At 42.8% G+C, this 17,011-nt stretch overlaps 1 protein-coding gene across 2 annotated transcripts in view; it reads right to left on the bottom strand.

Moving 5' to 3' along the window:
• Positions 1–6,315: 6,315 nt before the first annotated feature.
• Mboat1 (membrane bound O-acyltransferase domain containing 1) overlaps positions 6,316–17,011 on the bottom strand; it is a 103,426-nt gene continuing 92,730 nt past the window's right edge. The window contains exons 11-13 of one of the 2 annotated variants that reach the window (XM_055619087.1): positions 15,199–15,331; positions 12,365–12,516; positions 6,316–7,732 (exon numbers count right to left, since the gene is read on the bottom strand). In XM_055619087.1, the coding sequence (XP_055475062.1) occupies positions 7,594–7,732; positions 12,365–12,516; positions 15,199–15,331 (424 nt within the window). In that variant the 3' untranslated portion in view covers positions 6,316–7,593. The other variant, XM_055619088.1, reaches the window with a different exon arrangement.

The raw sequence follows: 17,011 nt of genomic DNA, 5'->3' as shown, positions 1-17,011 counted from the left end.
CTATGCCGACTCTCCCTCTCTCAGCACCCACTGGCTACCTGTAGCTCTATCTCCCCCATCCATGTTGGCATATCAACTGTTGTTGTCATGTATGGGTCCTGTTGACATAATCATCTTGTTGAGATTTTATGAGTGCAATTTCCATGTCATAGAAAGAAGACACTGTCTCTCAGCAGGGTCCTGGACCTGGTCCTCTGACTCTTACATGGTCCCCTCCTTCCAGGATTCCAGGATGCCCCCTGAGTCTTAAGAGTAGAGGTTGTGTTATAGATGTATCAGTTGGGTTTGGGCAACACTGGCAACAAATGTTGAGGATGAAGGGAAATGGGAGTGCTCACAGTCAGTAGTTCTCTGCATTTTGATCAGTTGTGATTTCTGTGATACTGTCCACTGGAATCAAAAAGAAGCACCTTTGAAAGGGGTGAAAGCTACACTTACCTAGAAAAGTTAACAATTATACCGGTTTAGGGAAGCAGCAGCAGTAGGGTCTTCTCTAGGGTCCATGACCTCACCAGCTAGGCTAGGTTTGTACTACTAGACAGGAATTCTCTCCTTGTTGGGAGGACCTTAAGTCCAATTAAGAAAACTGTTGGTGTTGCCAAAGATGAAAGTGTCATTATTGTGCCATTAGTGCTAATGTGATAGGATGGCCACTGTTGTGGTTCATGGGCTTTTTACAACTGGAGAAGAATGGTGATTGCTTTTTTCCTAGGCAGCTGGCACAGCACCTTCAGATACCATGAGCGCTAGTCCTCAGGTATGCGGCTTGCAGGTCAGTGCCAGCTCAATTTCCCCATCCTGTGTTTGAAGTGTGCAGTGTCTTACCTTCAAGTTCTAGAAAGCAACCAGAGGTGCCAATTGCCTACATTATTTGGAGAATCTCTTAGATACCTCTGACCAAGAACTCTAAAGGAGCTTTCCCACCCTACAACTAGCTGTTTTAGTTTCATGAGGTCTTGCTCATTAATTGTCGGCCTTAATTTCTAGGCAAATGAAGCCCTTTCCTACATCTGTTGGTATAATGTTCTTTTGAAATGTATACACTTTACCCTTGTTCATTCAAATGCTGATTTCTCTCCCCCACTCTCTGGTTTCAATCCGGACATTGCATTGTGATACTTATTCTAAACATCACCTGTCTCAACTTTGTGTAAACATGCCAAAATAAAGCAACTAGCCACAATGTTGAACAAGGGAAAGGAAGCAGGGAGAGGGGAGGAGCCAGAAGACAAGAAAAGAGTGGGAGGCAAAAGGGCGAGGGCAGAGCTAGGAAAGCAGAGCTGGAGGACAGATCTTGGAACATTGTGAAGAATGAACCAGACCTAAGACTTCACAAAAAGCAAGTATAATGGATAAAATCTAAATGTCAGGAAATTATGAGGGCTTGGAGGTTTAGGGGGGAGTAATTATTGCCCAGCATTGTGTTCTACATTAATTTAATAAATCCCAGTGTCTGTGTGGTGATTTGGGTATATAGCTGTTTAGGACTAACAGCAGCTTTACTAAAAGATATATCAATAGTAAATATTAATCACCACCTACAACATACATCTTATCTTGAAGTGGAATGCCTTTGCTTTCTTCCAGCATTTCAGGTTTCACATTGAGCTGACACTCATCCTTAAGGCTACAGGAGGATGAACAGAGGGAATTCTTTTGGGGACCATTTGTCCCAGAATTGAGGCTATGCTAGGTGTTTGCTACATCAAGAAAGCATATTTTTGAACCATACACTCCAGTGGGTCAAAAGACTATGCTTTCACTCTTATCTCAGTCATGAAGGAGCCTAGTGATGTGTTTGGCTGGGCCTAAAATCCCCAAGCTTCAGTTTCCTTAAATGCAAAAAGGCAACACTCTGCCATTAATTCTGAACCTGGTTACACATCCAAATTATGTAGACAGATAACTAAGAATACTGACTCTGGCATAGCCCCAGACATACTCAACCATGGCATCTGCAGAGACTAGGATATTTGTAAGCAAGAATCTGTGAAGGCATCTGTAGGGAGCTGATGGAGTCCTGAGCGAATGTGTGGTTGACACTGGCATGGCTATGTCAAGAACACCAATGTCTCAGAACCATAGGAGCAGCAAAGTCTTCCTCTGGTCCTTGCACTGGTGGATGAGTGTGCAGAAAGCTTTGGCCAACGCATACTCATCCCTGATGTTTACAGCCTGAGTCTGTTCTTCTACAGAAATTTTCCATGGAGAATAGCTAACCCCTGTTTCTCGTGCTGCACCTAATAAGCTTGCTGAGTTTCAGGGTTGTAAAGTGGGTGTCCTCTGTCAGAGCAAGCACAGCCCATCCAATCCCAGATTATCTGTATGTGTGTCTGCCCTGTCTTTCTCCACAAGTTGCCCCTGTCAGGTTTCCAGGACCAAGCCAAGGAAGGAAGCTAGGTACCCATTACTGTCATATCCCAAGATCTCTTATCTTACAGACATGTTTGGAAATGCAAACAATGGGTGCATAGCAACCTTTGAAAACATAGACAATATCTTAGCCAACTGTGGGTCCTTACAGGCTTGGCTGACTCTAGGAATACCCTGGTCCAATCTCAGCTCCTTCTGCATCCTTTGTCTTACCCAGTGTTTTCTTCTTTCTCTTGCCAATGTTACACAAAACTGAAACGAAGTATAGCCTTTTCTAGGATGAAGAACATTTCTAGGGATCTGTGGGTGTGGTTCAGGGGTAGAACACTTGCCTAGCAGGTATGACATCCCAGCACTGCAAAACTAATGTCTCTCTAGCTAAGAGACAAACAACTTGGCAACTAGACACCTTCCTGTGTGTAAAGGTCACCAGACCAGTCTATCTAGTTGGAATTCTCCTTCTCCTTGGACCTGGAACTTCTGTCATGTCTTTGTTCTGCTCTGGAGTGCTCTGAGCTTAGACTGCTCATCTTGAAAAGCAACTTGAATTTCACAACAGGCTTCAAATAGCCAAAGTCCAGGGAAACCTTTGGACCTTTACATATATCAAAACACATCAAGAGCCATATTAAATAAAAAGGCCTTAAGGAGCAAAGGTTTTGGCAGAAGATCCATATCTGTAATTTCAGCTAACAGATCAGCTTGGCTTCCATCCTCCTCCTGCACTCCTTAGGTCCTGTGCCCTCTGAAATAGAGGTGAGGATTAGCTACTGTTGCCAAACACAGCTCTCAGCTTAAATAAAAAAGATTATTCTGAGCCACATATGAGTAACTGTGGCCCAGGAATACAGAATCATGCTGCCCTGGATGAGCTGTTCCAATGTGGAAGTGGTTGAATGACCTTCTATAGCACATTGGTTTCTCTGCTCTTTGCATGTCCAGTGTGCCAGGGGCCAGCCAGCCTGCCATCTGGAAACCTCTGGGCCAAATGAATGCAACAAATAAAAGCCAACTGGATCTCCAGCTGAACTGGTCATTACTTCATCTACTGAAACCTGTAGTCTCTGAGCCGTGGCTTCAGAGACTACAAAGAGAAGGCCACCGCCAGGTTCCCAGAACTGTAGGAGGGAAAAATAAGTAAAAAGATTGCTGTTTCTGGATGCCTCTGCTCTTCTTCATGTTCGGGAGGAGGCAAGGTAATAAAGTTTGACAAAGCTCATGTGAGCTGGGACTTTTCTACAAAGATAACTTTCCTCATAGCTCCGATGAAGTCACTTTGCAGAGCCTGGAAATTACCTCTGTGGGCAACCGTGCAAGTGGAGCCTGCTTGCTGGCACAGCTGATGCCCTGACTGTTTGCTTGAGGTCAGTGTGTCTTCAGACAAGGGCAGACTTAAATTTTCTGGACACAGGCCTTGGATGGTGCAGTTGTAGCCCTGGGTAGAGCATTAGCCCTAAGAAATAGCTGCTCTAAATTTGCAGAAAAGCAGGGATAAGGCCTCCAATCCAACTGCTTTCTAATTTGGGAGTGCTGCATGTCCCCAGGGTATCCCTGGAGCACAGGGGTCTGAGCTACAGCTTTCTTATATACTGTATAGGGCAGAGAATGAGTCTCCAGCACCTTTCATTTGCAATGCCTAAGAGTGGCAAGCCCACACCAAATACAGCATACCTGATAACTAAATGCATTAATTAGTGAATGAATGGAGCAAGGAGTTTCAGACTATGTAAACTAGTTGTTTGAGTGACCTCCCGACCTCAAACCCATAACATGCTTCCAGCATTCTCTGCAAACACAAGCCTTTACCTCAAAAACTAATTTTGATAAGCAGAAACATTCCCCAGTGCAAACACAGCTCAATCAAAACTTTCAAGAGCAATGACACATTAAACCAGTCTATTCAATCCTTCAACAAACACTAAATCTTCATTACGCAGCAGGCCCTATGTGCCAAGTGCCAGAGACAATGGAAGAAAAAAGATGAAGTTTCTAGAAAAACGAAGGCATTATTTTTTTTGTTTGTTTGTTTTTGAAGACTCCTAAGTAGTCTCAGACATACAGCAGAGAAAGAAAGCAAATCATCTACTCACTGGCCAGACACTTATGGCTTGAGCCTCACCAGTTCTGGGCACACATGTCAATTCCTATGTTCCTGTCCCATCACTTCCTGCTGCCTTCTCTCTTAACCAGCTGGAATCTCAGACTGAATTCTTTACTGCTTCTCTCAACTACCAAATAATGAATGCAGGCCTGGCAGGGGTAGCACGTGCCTTTAATCCCAGCACTCAGCGGGCAGAAGCAGGCCAATCTCTGAGTCTGAAGCCTGACCACTCCCTCAAAAAAAAAAAGTCAATTACAAAAAAAAAAAAAAAAACCAACCAAACAAACAAACATTAAAATAGAATATTTTACACTTGCCTTTTTAAAATGAAATAAAACCAGGATCTGGAGAGATGCCTCAGTAGGTAAGGGCATTTTCTGTTCTTGGAGAGGGTCCAGGTTCATTTTCTAAAACCCACCAACCATCAGTAACACCAGTTCCAGAAAATCCATGCCCTCCTCTGGTATGGGGGCACCAGGCACATACTTGGTACACATACATACAAACACTCATTCACTTTTTTAATTAAAAAAAAAAATAAAAGGCAGAAAATGTATTGATTTCAACCCAAACCTCCCAGTCCAACCCATTTTTTATTAAACACACATTCTATCTCAGACAGCCTAGAAATCCAAGGCAATGAATATAGTTCTACATACTAGTTTAAATCCTGGTCCTAAAGAGAAGCCAAGGGAAATAGTCTAAACTCCCCCTCTATGTGCTGTCCCTTTAGAGCTGATGAAAAGCCTCACAGGAACAAGATGGTTGCCGAGCTGCCACCTCTCCTCCCCTTACCAAGGTTCTTCTCTCAGAAGTGAAAATGCTTAAGTACAGGGCAGCCTGGAAGGAAAGAACATCTCTGCAATGTGGATTACTCACGCTTCACGCCAATCCTCCAGTGATAACCCAGAGAGGGACTATTGTCCTCTTACCCAGAACCAAGACTGGATAAATGCTTTAAAATTTAAGGTAAAAGACTTGCTCATTTCACTGTCCTATAAGACACACCAGAAGGGTAAAAAAAAAAAAAGTTATTTTTATTAAACTGTGTTTGTTTCTCAGTTTCTCTCTTAACCCGACTATCACACAAATAACTGAGACTCCTTTATTTTTGTTTAATAATAAGCTTCACAACACAATAACTGAGCAGTTATTCCCCTATTCCGAAACCTCTAAACTAATCTGGTTCCCTCCCAGCATACAACTCAGAGATACATGTATTTTGTAGCTTTTCTCACCATGGCTCCTCTCCTCTGATGCTTCCTGGAACTCTCCAGTGCCCCAATCCCTGGCTTAATCCCCTACCTCCTCCTCTAATTCCTCCCCTGGCTGACAGGAAGTCCCAGCCTTATTCTCTCCTCCTTCAGTGATTGGTTGTAAGCTGCTTTATTGGCATACCCAGGGACAATTAGGGAGTAGTATTCACACAACATTGAGACAGGAGATTCTCAGAACCAGTACTGCAACCAGACTGTGGGGGGGGGGGGGGGAAGGGGTAACAGAAATCAGCATTTGAATTATACAATAATTTAATGCCTATACCCATGGCTAGTAGCTCATCAAGAGTGTCCTGGATTTAAGTCTGAGTTCTATCACTAATTTGGCAACACAGGACCACCTAAATGTCTGTAATCTGCAGTCCCTTTCTTTGTGGGGGAAATAAATTACACCTACAAAGCTGTGAATAAAGATAAGAAATCATATAAAGAAGCCAAAACCACCCCCAGTCCTGACCACACTACAGTGCTAGAACTTAAGACAAAGACAACTTCAGCTTTGCACACATTTGTGAAAACACACACAAGTCTTGACACAAACAAAAACAATTGTTTCATAAGGAATCATTTTCCTAAAATATAAATATATTATTTATTCATTGAGAAACTAATTTTTTAAATCATCTGATCAGAACAAATGTTCACCTCCCAGGCCATTTGATTGAGGGCACATCACAGAAGCATATATTTTATTATTATTATTTATCATCATTATTATTATTTTCTACATTTTAAATATTATCTCTCCTTCTTTCACATAGACTATTTTTCCCAGTAGAAATCTCCCTAGGGAGCCACAGCACATTTATCATGAAGACACAGTGGAGTACTGTTCTTCATTTGCAGCTTCCCAACATAACAGTTCACCTAAAATAAAGCTGGATTTAATCCATTACAAAAGTCAGCTTGTGTCTACACATTGGCCATGATCATTGACACTTCCACAATATGCAGGGGGACAGAGAGCCTCTCCAAATATATTGAAAGCAATCATTTTTTGAAAAGGTATCAGCCACCTTTGACAGTGTCAAAGTATCTGGGTACCTTCTCAGGGTCAACACAGGTCAAGCCTATGGAAGCAGATGAAATGGAAAGCAGTAGCCCCAACATCCTCCCCAATATCCCCTACTCTCTCCCCAGCTCCTGGGGCATGCAGGCAGGAGACATTCTGATCTCCAATTTTGGCTCAATTCAGGAGGAAAAAGGAAACAGTACGTTCTTGGGAGGAGGGTAATGCAGTCTGTTTGAGGGCACAAAGATCCATTCAAGCATTCAGGGTTAATCTTCCCAGTTTGTGGAGTTTTGTTGTTTGTTTGTTTTTGTTTTTTGTTTTTTTTTCCTACACCCTGAAAACCTCCCTCCACAATCACTTTTTTCCCCCTGCAAGGGCTTCAGAGCATAGGATTTGTGTCTGCAACCTGGTTTAAGTCACACATCCAAGGGTCTGGAGTTGTCAAGAGAAAAATCATGCCTGGGAATGTTCAGATCTCAAAAATCTAGAACAAGTCATCTCGGCAGACACCTCCTAAGTGCAGGAGGCGCTGCCCAGATCCATGCTTCCAGATTTCGGTAGGTGGGACTGATTTCAGAAGAGCCGACCCAATGGCCTGTTCTCTACAATGTGTCACTGAAAGGCCCTGTAAAATATAAAGATGAAGCTAGACATGGTGACTTAACTGCACAAAAAAAAAAAAAAGAATTTATAAAAATATTCCCTGCAGTGAAAAAAAAAAAAAATGCAATTGTAAACATCTCCATTAAGTCACCAGAGAAGCCTGGAGCCTGCCCATTGCATCTTCCCAATGTCCCACAAGTCTGTAGTTCAGCTTCTTTCCGTGGGTATCAGTCTGCCTTCTTCTTTACAGAATTTGGACTGCACATTTGAGCTTTACATTTGGATGGCCTCTGAGGCTGGCGTGGTTTGATTGGCAGAAGAAGAATGATCAGCAGGCATATAATGTGTAAGAAAAAGAACATGGACCTAGAAGTAAGAACACAAGAGTTACCTTTCAAAGAAGGGCATAAGCGGAAAACACACATGATGACATCATCTTCAGCAAGGGCAAGAGGAGGAGGCGCTCAACGGTAACAATTCCGGCTGGCCATGTGCTCCTCGCTTTGGTAGGCAAGCCAGCCAGCGATGGATGAAACCACAAAGCTGGGTGAGGCAGAGAGGAACAGCACTGTGTGGAAGAAGACATTTCTGCTGTTCAAAAGGCGAGGATGTGCAGAGCACACAGAAGCCCCATTCTGTCCTCTAAGCACAGGCTCAGCCCCATCTCCCATGTGCTTCTCAACACGGGGCAGTTCTTGTCTACCTCAGGAACTGGAAGGATCCTGATTTTAAAAAACAACAACAACAAAAAAGAACTTTTACTTTATGATTCGCTGGGGAGAGGCTTGCAAAAAGGTGTCACAGTGCAAGTGTGGTCAGGGGGCGAGCACTTCTCAGAGTCAGTTCATTCCTTCTAGGATGGGTCCTGGGGATCTGGCTCTCAGGCTTGTGTACCAAGTGCTTTCAGTGGCTGGACCATTTCACCGGTCCAGGATATGGATTTTGAAAATTCCATTTAGAGCTTCGAAAATAACTTTCATCCACACTAAGTAAGATGCAAGTTTTGCTTTTGAAAGGTTTTGAGTGCCACCGGCAGGGTGTACATGCCAGGTAAACACCCAGCACAACCTACTAATAAATACATGTAACAAGATGTTGCTTTTGTAAGTTTCAATGTCCCAGATCTATTGAAAAGGCTAAAGTAACATTGTAACCTGAATCCCTCAACCCTGCTCACCTGTGCTCTCTCTTTCCTTCCCTCCCTCTCTCTCTCCTTTCCTCTCTCCCTCTCTCTCTCTTCCTCTCCCTCCTTACCTTCTCTTTATGGTAAGAATTGAACCTAGGGTTTTGTGTGTTAGGCATGTACCCTATCACTGTGCTGTTTCCCTGGAAACACCATCATTCTAACGTTCACTAAAGATTAAAAAAAAACAAGTAAAAGACACGGGATCCATTCCTCAGTAATGACAAGGCCGAGTAACTCAGATCTTTCCCAATCTGCTCCAACTTTAGCAAAAGGCTAAGGCTCCCTAAAGATGTTTATGCAGTAGTCAAGAGTACTACCTTATCTTCACCTGCTCAGCTTCAATTCTCAGCACTGAAACAAACAAACAAACAAACAAACAAAAACACTAAACTAGGATTTCCAAAAAAAAAAAAAAAAAAGCATGAGTTTCTGCCCTTTCCCCTGGGAGAACAACAAAAGGAAAAGCACAGTCATCCTTTTGTACCCACAAAGGGATTAGTTTCAGAATCCCAGTTCATCCCAAGGTTCATCCCAAATCTCCAGACACTCCATTTCCCGTATAAAACAGTGCAACACTTGCACTGTTTCTGTGTATCTACAGAAACTTCTCTTATGCCTTTAACCACTTAGAAAACTGAATACACTGCAAATGGCCAGAGAAAAATAGCAACAGGAGAGCTCTGTGCATGTTCCACCATAGGACTAGTTTCCTCTGAACTTGGCCGGACCAGCCACATCTTGAAGCAGAATGGCTTCAGTGACTTACAGGAGACCCTGGACCACAGTCATGACAGTGACCTATACAGAACTCTACAACAGAAAGAAAATCCATGGAAAGGATAAGGGTGGGTTTATACTCCTTCCTGGGGAGGAAGAGGGTGACAAATGATGCTTCCTTGAAATCCCAATCATGTCTCCCTCCATGCCAATTGTGCACAGTATGTAAGATGTACAAAGCTGACAGGGGGTTTGTTTTCCATGGTGAAGCTAACATGCAAATCATTGATGATTTTATAAATAACCACAATAAATTCATTTACTCCCCATTCAGACTTGACAGGCCTTGCTTTGATCTGTCAGCTTCTTTTCTATCTGGGCTACAGATGTTTCTTTACATCTTTCAAGGAAAGTCATGAGAGAGACATCAATATACAGCGTCTTAAAAATTTATTTTCAGCTCATGGGTTGGAGGGTTGAGTATGATGAACAGCTACTTAAACAGCAAAGGAGTAGGACCTACCTACCATCTAATTTAGTGTGTAAAGAACACTGAGAGTGAAGGGGTCTCTTAAGAAAAGCCCTGTGCATATACTGAATTCTTAGAGGCCAGAGGCAGGGCTGCGGTAAACTACAACATTAAAGGGAACATACCCAAGACACTCTGTTCTTTTACTTAGCCTTATGGGACATTAGGCAATTATGTTAGATTAAATCCAAGTACACAACCGAGAAAAGCAAACTTCAGTGTCCTGGTAAGGTTTAGTGAATTTTCCTGACAGTCCACATCTCCTCTAAAACTTGATGGAATGTTCCATCTTCCTATTACAGAAAGTCTCATCAGCTACCATCTACTGAGCACATGGTGTCTGTTCTCAAAGAGCTAGCTGTCTATCAAAGTTATTTATAAATTCTAAATCTAATCATTATTTTTAATGTGTGTATGTGTGTGCTTATGGGATAATTGTGTGTGCATCTGTATGTGGAAGCAAGAACACCAGCTCAGAAACACTGCCCCCTTTGAGGCAGGGTCTTTCATTGATTGGCTGGGCACTCTCCAATTAGCTTAGGCTGGCTAGCCAGTAAGCCCAAGAGATTCTCTTGTCTCTGACTCCCCAGAGATGAGATTAAAACTGTGCTACCATATCTAGTTTCTTATGTGAGCGCTGGGAAGCAAATCCAGATCCTCCACTTGCAAGGCAAATGCTATATTGACTGAGCTAACCCTGGCCAAATTCTAATATCTTTACACACTGAATTTAAAAGAGCACTATTTAAAGATAAGTGAGTGGGCGAGTATTGGTCTTTCAAACAATTCCACAGGTTTCTTTTTCTTTTCCTTTCATAACTTTTGTGTGTGTGTGAGAGAGAGAGAGAGACAAGGTCTCACACAAAGCATATCAGAAATGTAAATGTGAAAGATGGGCAGCATCTGAGAAATGAGTTTGCACATAGTTATCCTTTACTGATGGCCACTGAACTTATCCCCAGATGAGCCACAGATTGGCAAGGCAACTACAGTCACCTTCTGTAAAGAGCCATGAATTTCCTTTTACCAGATTCAGTGCCTCTATTAAGAGTCAGTCAGAGCTGTGCAAGCATGAGGATCTCAGCTTAGATCCCCAACGAACATGCTTAAAAAAAAAAAAAATAAAGCAGCTGGGTATGTGAGTATGTACCTGTAATCCCATACTGGTGCAGAGTTTGGGGCTGGGAGAAGGATGCAGGGGCAGAGTCAGAATGAGCACATGGCAGCAAGCCTAGCCAAACTATGACCGCAAGAACAGACAGTCTGAGAAAAGCTCCACAGGAGCTCTGTGTGCGGTGTTAAATCTAGTCTGCCTAAGCATCATGACTGGGGGACTGCACTGTTTATTTCTAAGTCACTCTTTACAACCAGATTAGTTTATATATATATATAACTATAATATATATATATATATATATATATTATATATAATCTTGGGGCTGGGAAGATGGCTTACTCAAGTGTTCCCCACATGAGCATGAGAACCGAGTTTGATCCTCAGAACATACATGTGCTTGTTATTACATGCTTTGTCATCTGTGTGAAAAAGGTGGATATGGGAGGATCTCTGGGGCTCACTGACTAGCCTGTTTGGTGAGCTATAGGCCAAATGACAGACCCTGCCTCAGAAAGCAAGGCTGACAGATTGACCTCTGGTCCTCAAACACATCACACACATGCACATGCACAAGCACACACACACACTCCCTCATGCACACACACAAGTTAACCTGGAAAGGTCTGTGTTATCCACTAAATAAAGCATGTTGGCATTGACAGAGTAGAGGTCCTAGCCCATGTCCTCTGTGTGTTCCCCACTCCTAACAGGGCTGCTTTGAGGCATTCTTAGCCTCCTTTCATAGCGAAGGCACACAATTTCAAGGCCAAAGCCTAAAGCATTCCATGGTGAGAAAAAAAATTAAACATGAACTTGAAATATAAAAGCACATACCTATAGGTTATAGTTGTCTGTAGCTTTCAAATACAAGGCCTGATAGGCCTTTACCCACCACCTTCTAGTCCTCACTCTTGGTTCTCCACCCATCATGCATATCTGGGAATGAAAATCTCCATGCACACTCACCAGCATCACCTCTCAGTAAAAGGTACAGAGTTCTTCTACAAACTGCAGGTCACTCAACCACCAGCAAGACCCTGGCAGCCCCTGTCTTAGCATATCTAACTCTCCAACACAGCTTAATCCTCAGGAAAAGGAACCAAGGGCAGGACAGGGGGGAGGCATATGTATATGCTCTTTTTTTCACCCTTTGGTTGAGTCAGGATCCCATAGCCCTGGCTTAGGCTCAAAATCCTCCTGCCTCTACTTCCCGAATGCTGGGATTACAGGTGTGTACTACCTTGCCTGGAGAATTCTTTGCCTTTGTACTCTGATTTGCTGTTCACATGTTGGCATCTTTGGGATGGTCATTTCCTCTTAAAACAACTACTCTGGTAAGTCAACTCACATTTAGCATTTCTTAGTATAATCCCTTAGTATGTTGACTCGGTTTACGAATTTGGAAGTCAAGAAAAGGATAAATGTATTAGGAATCAAATGGAAACTTACTTGTATAAACTGATGGTTGGCTCTACTGCCAACATGACAAAGGGCGCTGCCGTGTAAGAGACAGCCAACTGAGTGGCAGCCCAGGTAACAATGTCATAAGCAACCTTTTGAGCCTTGGAAGAAAGGAAGTGATGTCTGTAGTTGTTCCTCACCTGCAAACCAAAAAGGCAGAAGTAGGAGGTAGGAGTGAAAACTGAAATAACTTCCTCTGAATCAGAGACAAAGAAGTAGAACCACAGGAACAACAGGCTGTAGAGCATGACCAGCATTTGAGTTCTGCTTTCAACCAAAAACCACACCATTTAAGTTCTGCTTTCAACCAAAATCCATACACACACACAAGTTTATATTACATATATTGTATCACATATACATATTATATTATACATATTGTACATATTATACATGTTATATTATATACACATAGATGTAATTATATACATATATATGCAATACATTTTTATATACTTTTTAAACTATCCACCTCCAAAAGCTTAAAAATTTGGCACAGAGCCTTCCAAAACCTTTCTATTTATATGTATCTACATTTATATTCTTAATGGCACTAGTGTATTTTTTTAGCCTATTTGAGATTTTTTTTTTTGGTGTAATCTGTTATAGAATTTTTGCCATGTCCATAAATATTAATCCTCAGTGTCACTTAAGGTAATTAATTGGGGGAGAGTTAGCTTGTCTTCCTGCTCCTTGTGGTACATACTCTGTCTTACTGGTAAGTCCCTGTTTCCATGGCTACAGTAGTACAAATACCAATGATCACCACTATTAAAAGCAACTGCTATTTATTGAGTGCTTACTGTGTGCCATGTCTGTGCTAGTGCTTTACACAGATCATGTCTGTTGAGCCTTCTAGCAAGCCTCCAGTATGACCTGGTGAAGTGAAAGACCTTTCTTGGGCTGGGGATGTTGCTCAGTTGGTCAGTACTTGTCTGTGATGCACATGCACAAGACCCTGGGCTCAGTCCCCAGCACCTCTTAAAACCAGGGACTCCAGAGGTCCAGAGGTGGAGGCAGGAAGATCAGTAATTCAGTCTTTTTTGTTTATTTGTTTGTTTGGTTTGGTTTTGATACATAGGAAGTTCCAGGATAGCCTGAGCTACGTGAGATTCTGCCTAAAGATAGCAATAAACCGAAACAAAAAACCCCTAACAACAACAGTGATCCTTTTCCTCTGCTCACTCTCACCTGTTCAAGAACAGTCTGGGGTTCCATCCATTCAGAAATGCTGGGCAACAGGTGTAAATTTTAATTGCTAAGGAGCTAATCTCCAGAAGCAAAGACTTCATGACTGCTGAGTTCATTCCCTTGCTAGAAAAAATTGGAAGCTCTCCTCCATCAATCCCTCTTTTCACCCGCTCCCAAACTTCCTTTTAAAAAACTGTTTCCAGGGCTGTAATAGACAATATCTACATAAATCAAAGCCTGGGCCAACAGAGGCCACCAGGGTATAGATATTTTAAGAAATGATACTCTGAGTACATCAACAAAGCAAAGCAGGCTGACCTTTATTTCTTGGTTTGTTCTGGCAATCTGTTCTTTAGCTTTGTTTCAGAATCCGAGTTGGTATATGAAGAACAAATAAAAGGTCTTTCCTGCTTCTCATGTTCAAATATGTATTTAATTTTTAGAATTTTTTTAAAATTAGCCTGAATAGCAATTTTCTGTTTGTATGTAGAATTTAATATACTTCATCTAGGTAAAATAGGAAGCTTTAGAGGAGTGCTCTTGTCTTATCCACTGTGCTGTCTGGATACCTATGAAGCTGACCAGCATGTGACAGGGCTGCTGAAATATTCATATTAAAGTACACTGAAGAATGAGTAAATAGCAAGAGCTTGGAAGATAACCTAGTTGTGAATTGAATACCCAGAACCCATTTCAAAAAGGAAAAAAAAAAAATCAAGGCAAAAAAAAAAAAAAATCCAGCCATAGTGGCATCCACTCATAGCCCTGGTACCAGGGAGGTAGAAACGGGCAGATCCTCGAGGCTCGTTAGCAGCCAGCCAGCCTGCTTTTGAGTTCCAAGCCAATGAGAGATCTGTCTCAAAAGGAAAACAAAAAAAATAGTCATCTGAAAAAAAACGCCCAAGGCTGGCTTCTGTTGTCCACACACACATACAAACATCCCTAGACACACTCACCACCCCTCAGCGCCCCACACACACACCACAAAATGAGTACATAATAAAATTTACATATAATACAGCTAATGGCATTGAAACCTTTTGGAAACTGAAATAAGAAAGACCATAATCATGATCAAAGAGCAAAATTAAGTCAAATACAAAAGTCTGTATTTAACATAAATAATTTTATGGCTTTGATTGGATCAGACAGATGAGGTCAGATCTGTCTCCAGTTAGACTCAGCTCCTTGAGCTGCTTTCTCACAGACTCCTAGACAGAGCCATGGTGAATTACTTCCTGGCTTGGTATAACGACCTGAGCTATCAAGCAGGGTATAAGCAAACTGAAGTCTGATGGAGCGTGCATTGATTAATAAACATCATCACCTGTACAAGTACATTCCATTTTTAATGATTAAAAATGTGTCCATTTCTCAAGGGAGTAATTTGCTACTCGGGAAATTCTTAGTGTTTTACGCTCTGCCAGTTAACCACTTTTACGATGACAAGTCCCTAAACATTGAAGCAAACAAAAAAGGTACTGCAGGTAGGACCTCGTCACTTTGCATCAAAAGGTCACTCCTAACACCCCTACACTTCCAATACCACAACTTAACCAATACATACACATGCACGCACGCACGCACACCAAATTGCTAGAGAGACGTGCCAGCACCCTATGAAAGCTTACCGCTCTAGCTGCCAATGTGACGGGGACTCCAGTTAAGAATGTGAAGTAGTATCCGGGGTAGATGCCATGCCACAGAGCAGAGAGGACGAAGGTGAGCACGGTAGGGTACCAGGGCACCCGCTCATAGCACACACTGGGAAGAGAGAGAGGACCAGCAAAGCCCCAGTGAGAACACTGCGTGCTTCCAGCGACACCCGCATCTCCTGGGGCAGACCACGCGGAGCCCTCAGATCTGTTCTGAGAGATGCTGGCCTAACCCTTAGCAGATGCTTACAATGAAATGCAGGCAGCCTATGCTTCCCTAGCATCCTCGAGCACTATCGGACACGGGGCTCATGGCTCCGCTATAAATTTTAATCTCATTAGGCTAAATGGTCCAGACCCCATCACTTGGGCTATTATAACATAGGTCTGGGTGCAGCTCAGCAAAAGTTCTGCCTTACAGAAGCAGGACCTACCAAAAGGAGAACCCACTAAGGGTACTGATGGGAGCGTCAGCGGCATTCAGACACCTGGGCTCCAGATTAACCATCCGTCGAAATTATCTTCATTTAGCGAACACTAATTTGTCTTTCCATCAGGCCCCTATGCCATCTGACTGATCAACATGACAAGACTTTTCATCTTCCTGGCAGGAATTCCGGGGAGAAATCAGTGTGCCACTTAGAGGACCTGCTCAGAGCCAATCAGATTTTAAACAACCAAGACCGAGCTGGAGAGGTCCTTACCACAAGTGCCTGAGACAAGAAGCCTTTTCAGTTTTAGAGTGTTTGCATAGACGTGAGTTATCTTGGGGAGGGGACTCAAGTCTAAAACCAAAGCTCATTTGTATCTCATGTATACTTTGCATACACAGCTGGAATGTAGCTTCACCCAGTACTCTAGCATGTGTCTTCCGACTGCCATCTGTCACGTGAGGTCAGATGTGGCATTTTCCACTTAGGACATCACATTAATGTTCAAAGGCTTCAGCTGTGGAATATTTGCATTTTCGTGTTTTCAGGTATAAAATGCTCCGTGTGGAAATGACATTGTGAAAGGCTAGGGAAGTGAGAGGCTAGGGGAGAGAGAAGACAGGGAGGGGACAGGAGTCCCACAAGAACAGCAACAAAGGTAGAGGCTGACTATGCATGGAGAGGACCTAGACCCCCTGCTCAGATGTGGCTGATTGGCAGCTCAGTTTCCATGTAGGTTTCCGAGTAAGGGGAGCAAGGGGCTGCCTCTGTCAGGGACTCGATTGCCTGCTCTTTGATCACTTGCCCCTGGTGATGTGGCCTTATCAGGCCACAGAGGAAGAAGATCCAGACAGTCCTTGTGAGACTGAACAAGCTATGGGCAGGTGGGGCTCCCCCTTTCAGTGGATTAGGGAAGGGGTATAAGGAGGAAGAGGAGGGAAGGGTGAGAATGGGAGGAGTTGAGGGAGGGGCTTCAATTGGGATATATAATGAATAAATTGTAAAAAATAAATAAAAAGCTTAAAGTCTGGGAGAGGGGCAGAAATTCAAGAGCACCATCGAGCACCTGCTGGGTTTGTGAGGACATGGTACTGCATGTTCTCACAGCTGATTCCCTTGAGGTTGTTGGATTAATTAAAATAAGTGAAAGGAAGTGGCGGGGGCTTTCTCCCCAAAACTCAGTGTGTTTGTTGCCAATGGCAGTCAGAGATGGCCACTACACACTGCAGTAAATGACAGTGTCCTAATAGAAAATAAAACATCAAATTCAAGCAATTAACATGAATCCATCACTGATGGTTCAAAAGTAACTGATGATGATGATGATGATGATGATGATGATGATGATGATGATGATG

Source organism: Psammomys obesus, unplaced genomic scaffold, assembly GCF_907164565.1.
Source record: "Psammomys obesus unplaced genomic scaffold, mPsaObe1.curated_primary_1811, whole genome shotgun sequence".
Taxonomy (NCBI): domain Eukaryota; kingdom Metazoa; phylum Chordata; class Mammalia; order Rodentia; family Muridae; genus Psammomys; species Psammomys obesus.
The sequence above is the reverse complement of the archived record's forward strand: the minus strand, read 5'-3'. Positions and strand labels throughout refer to the sequence as shown.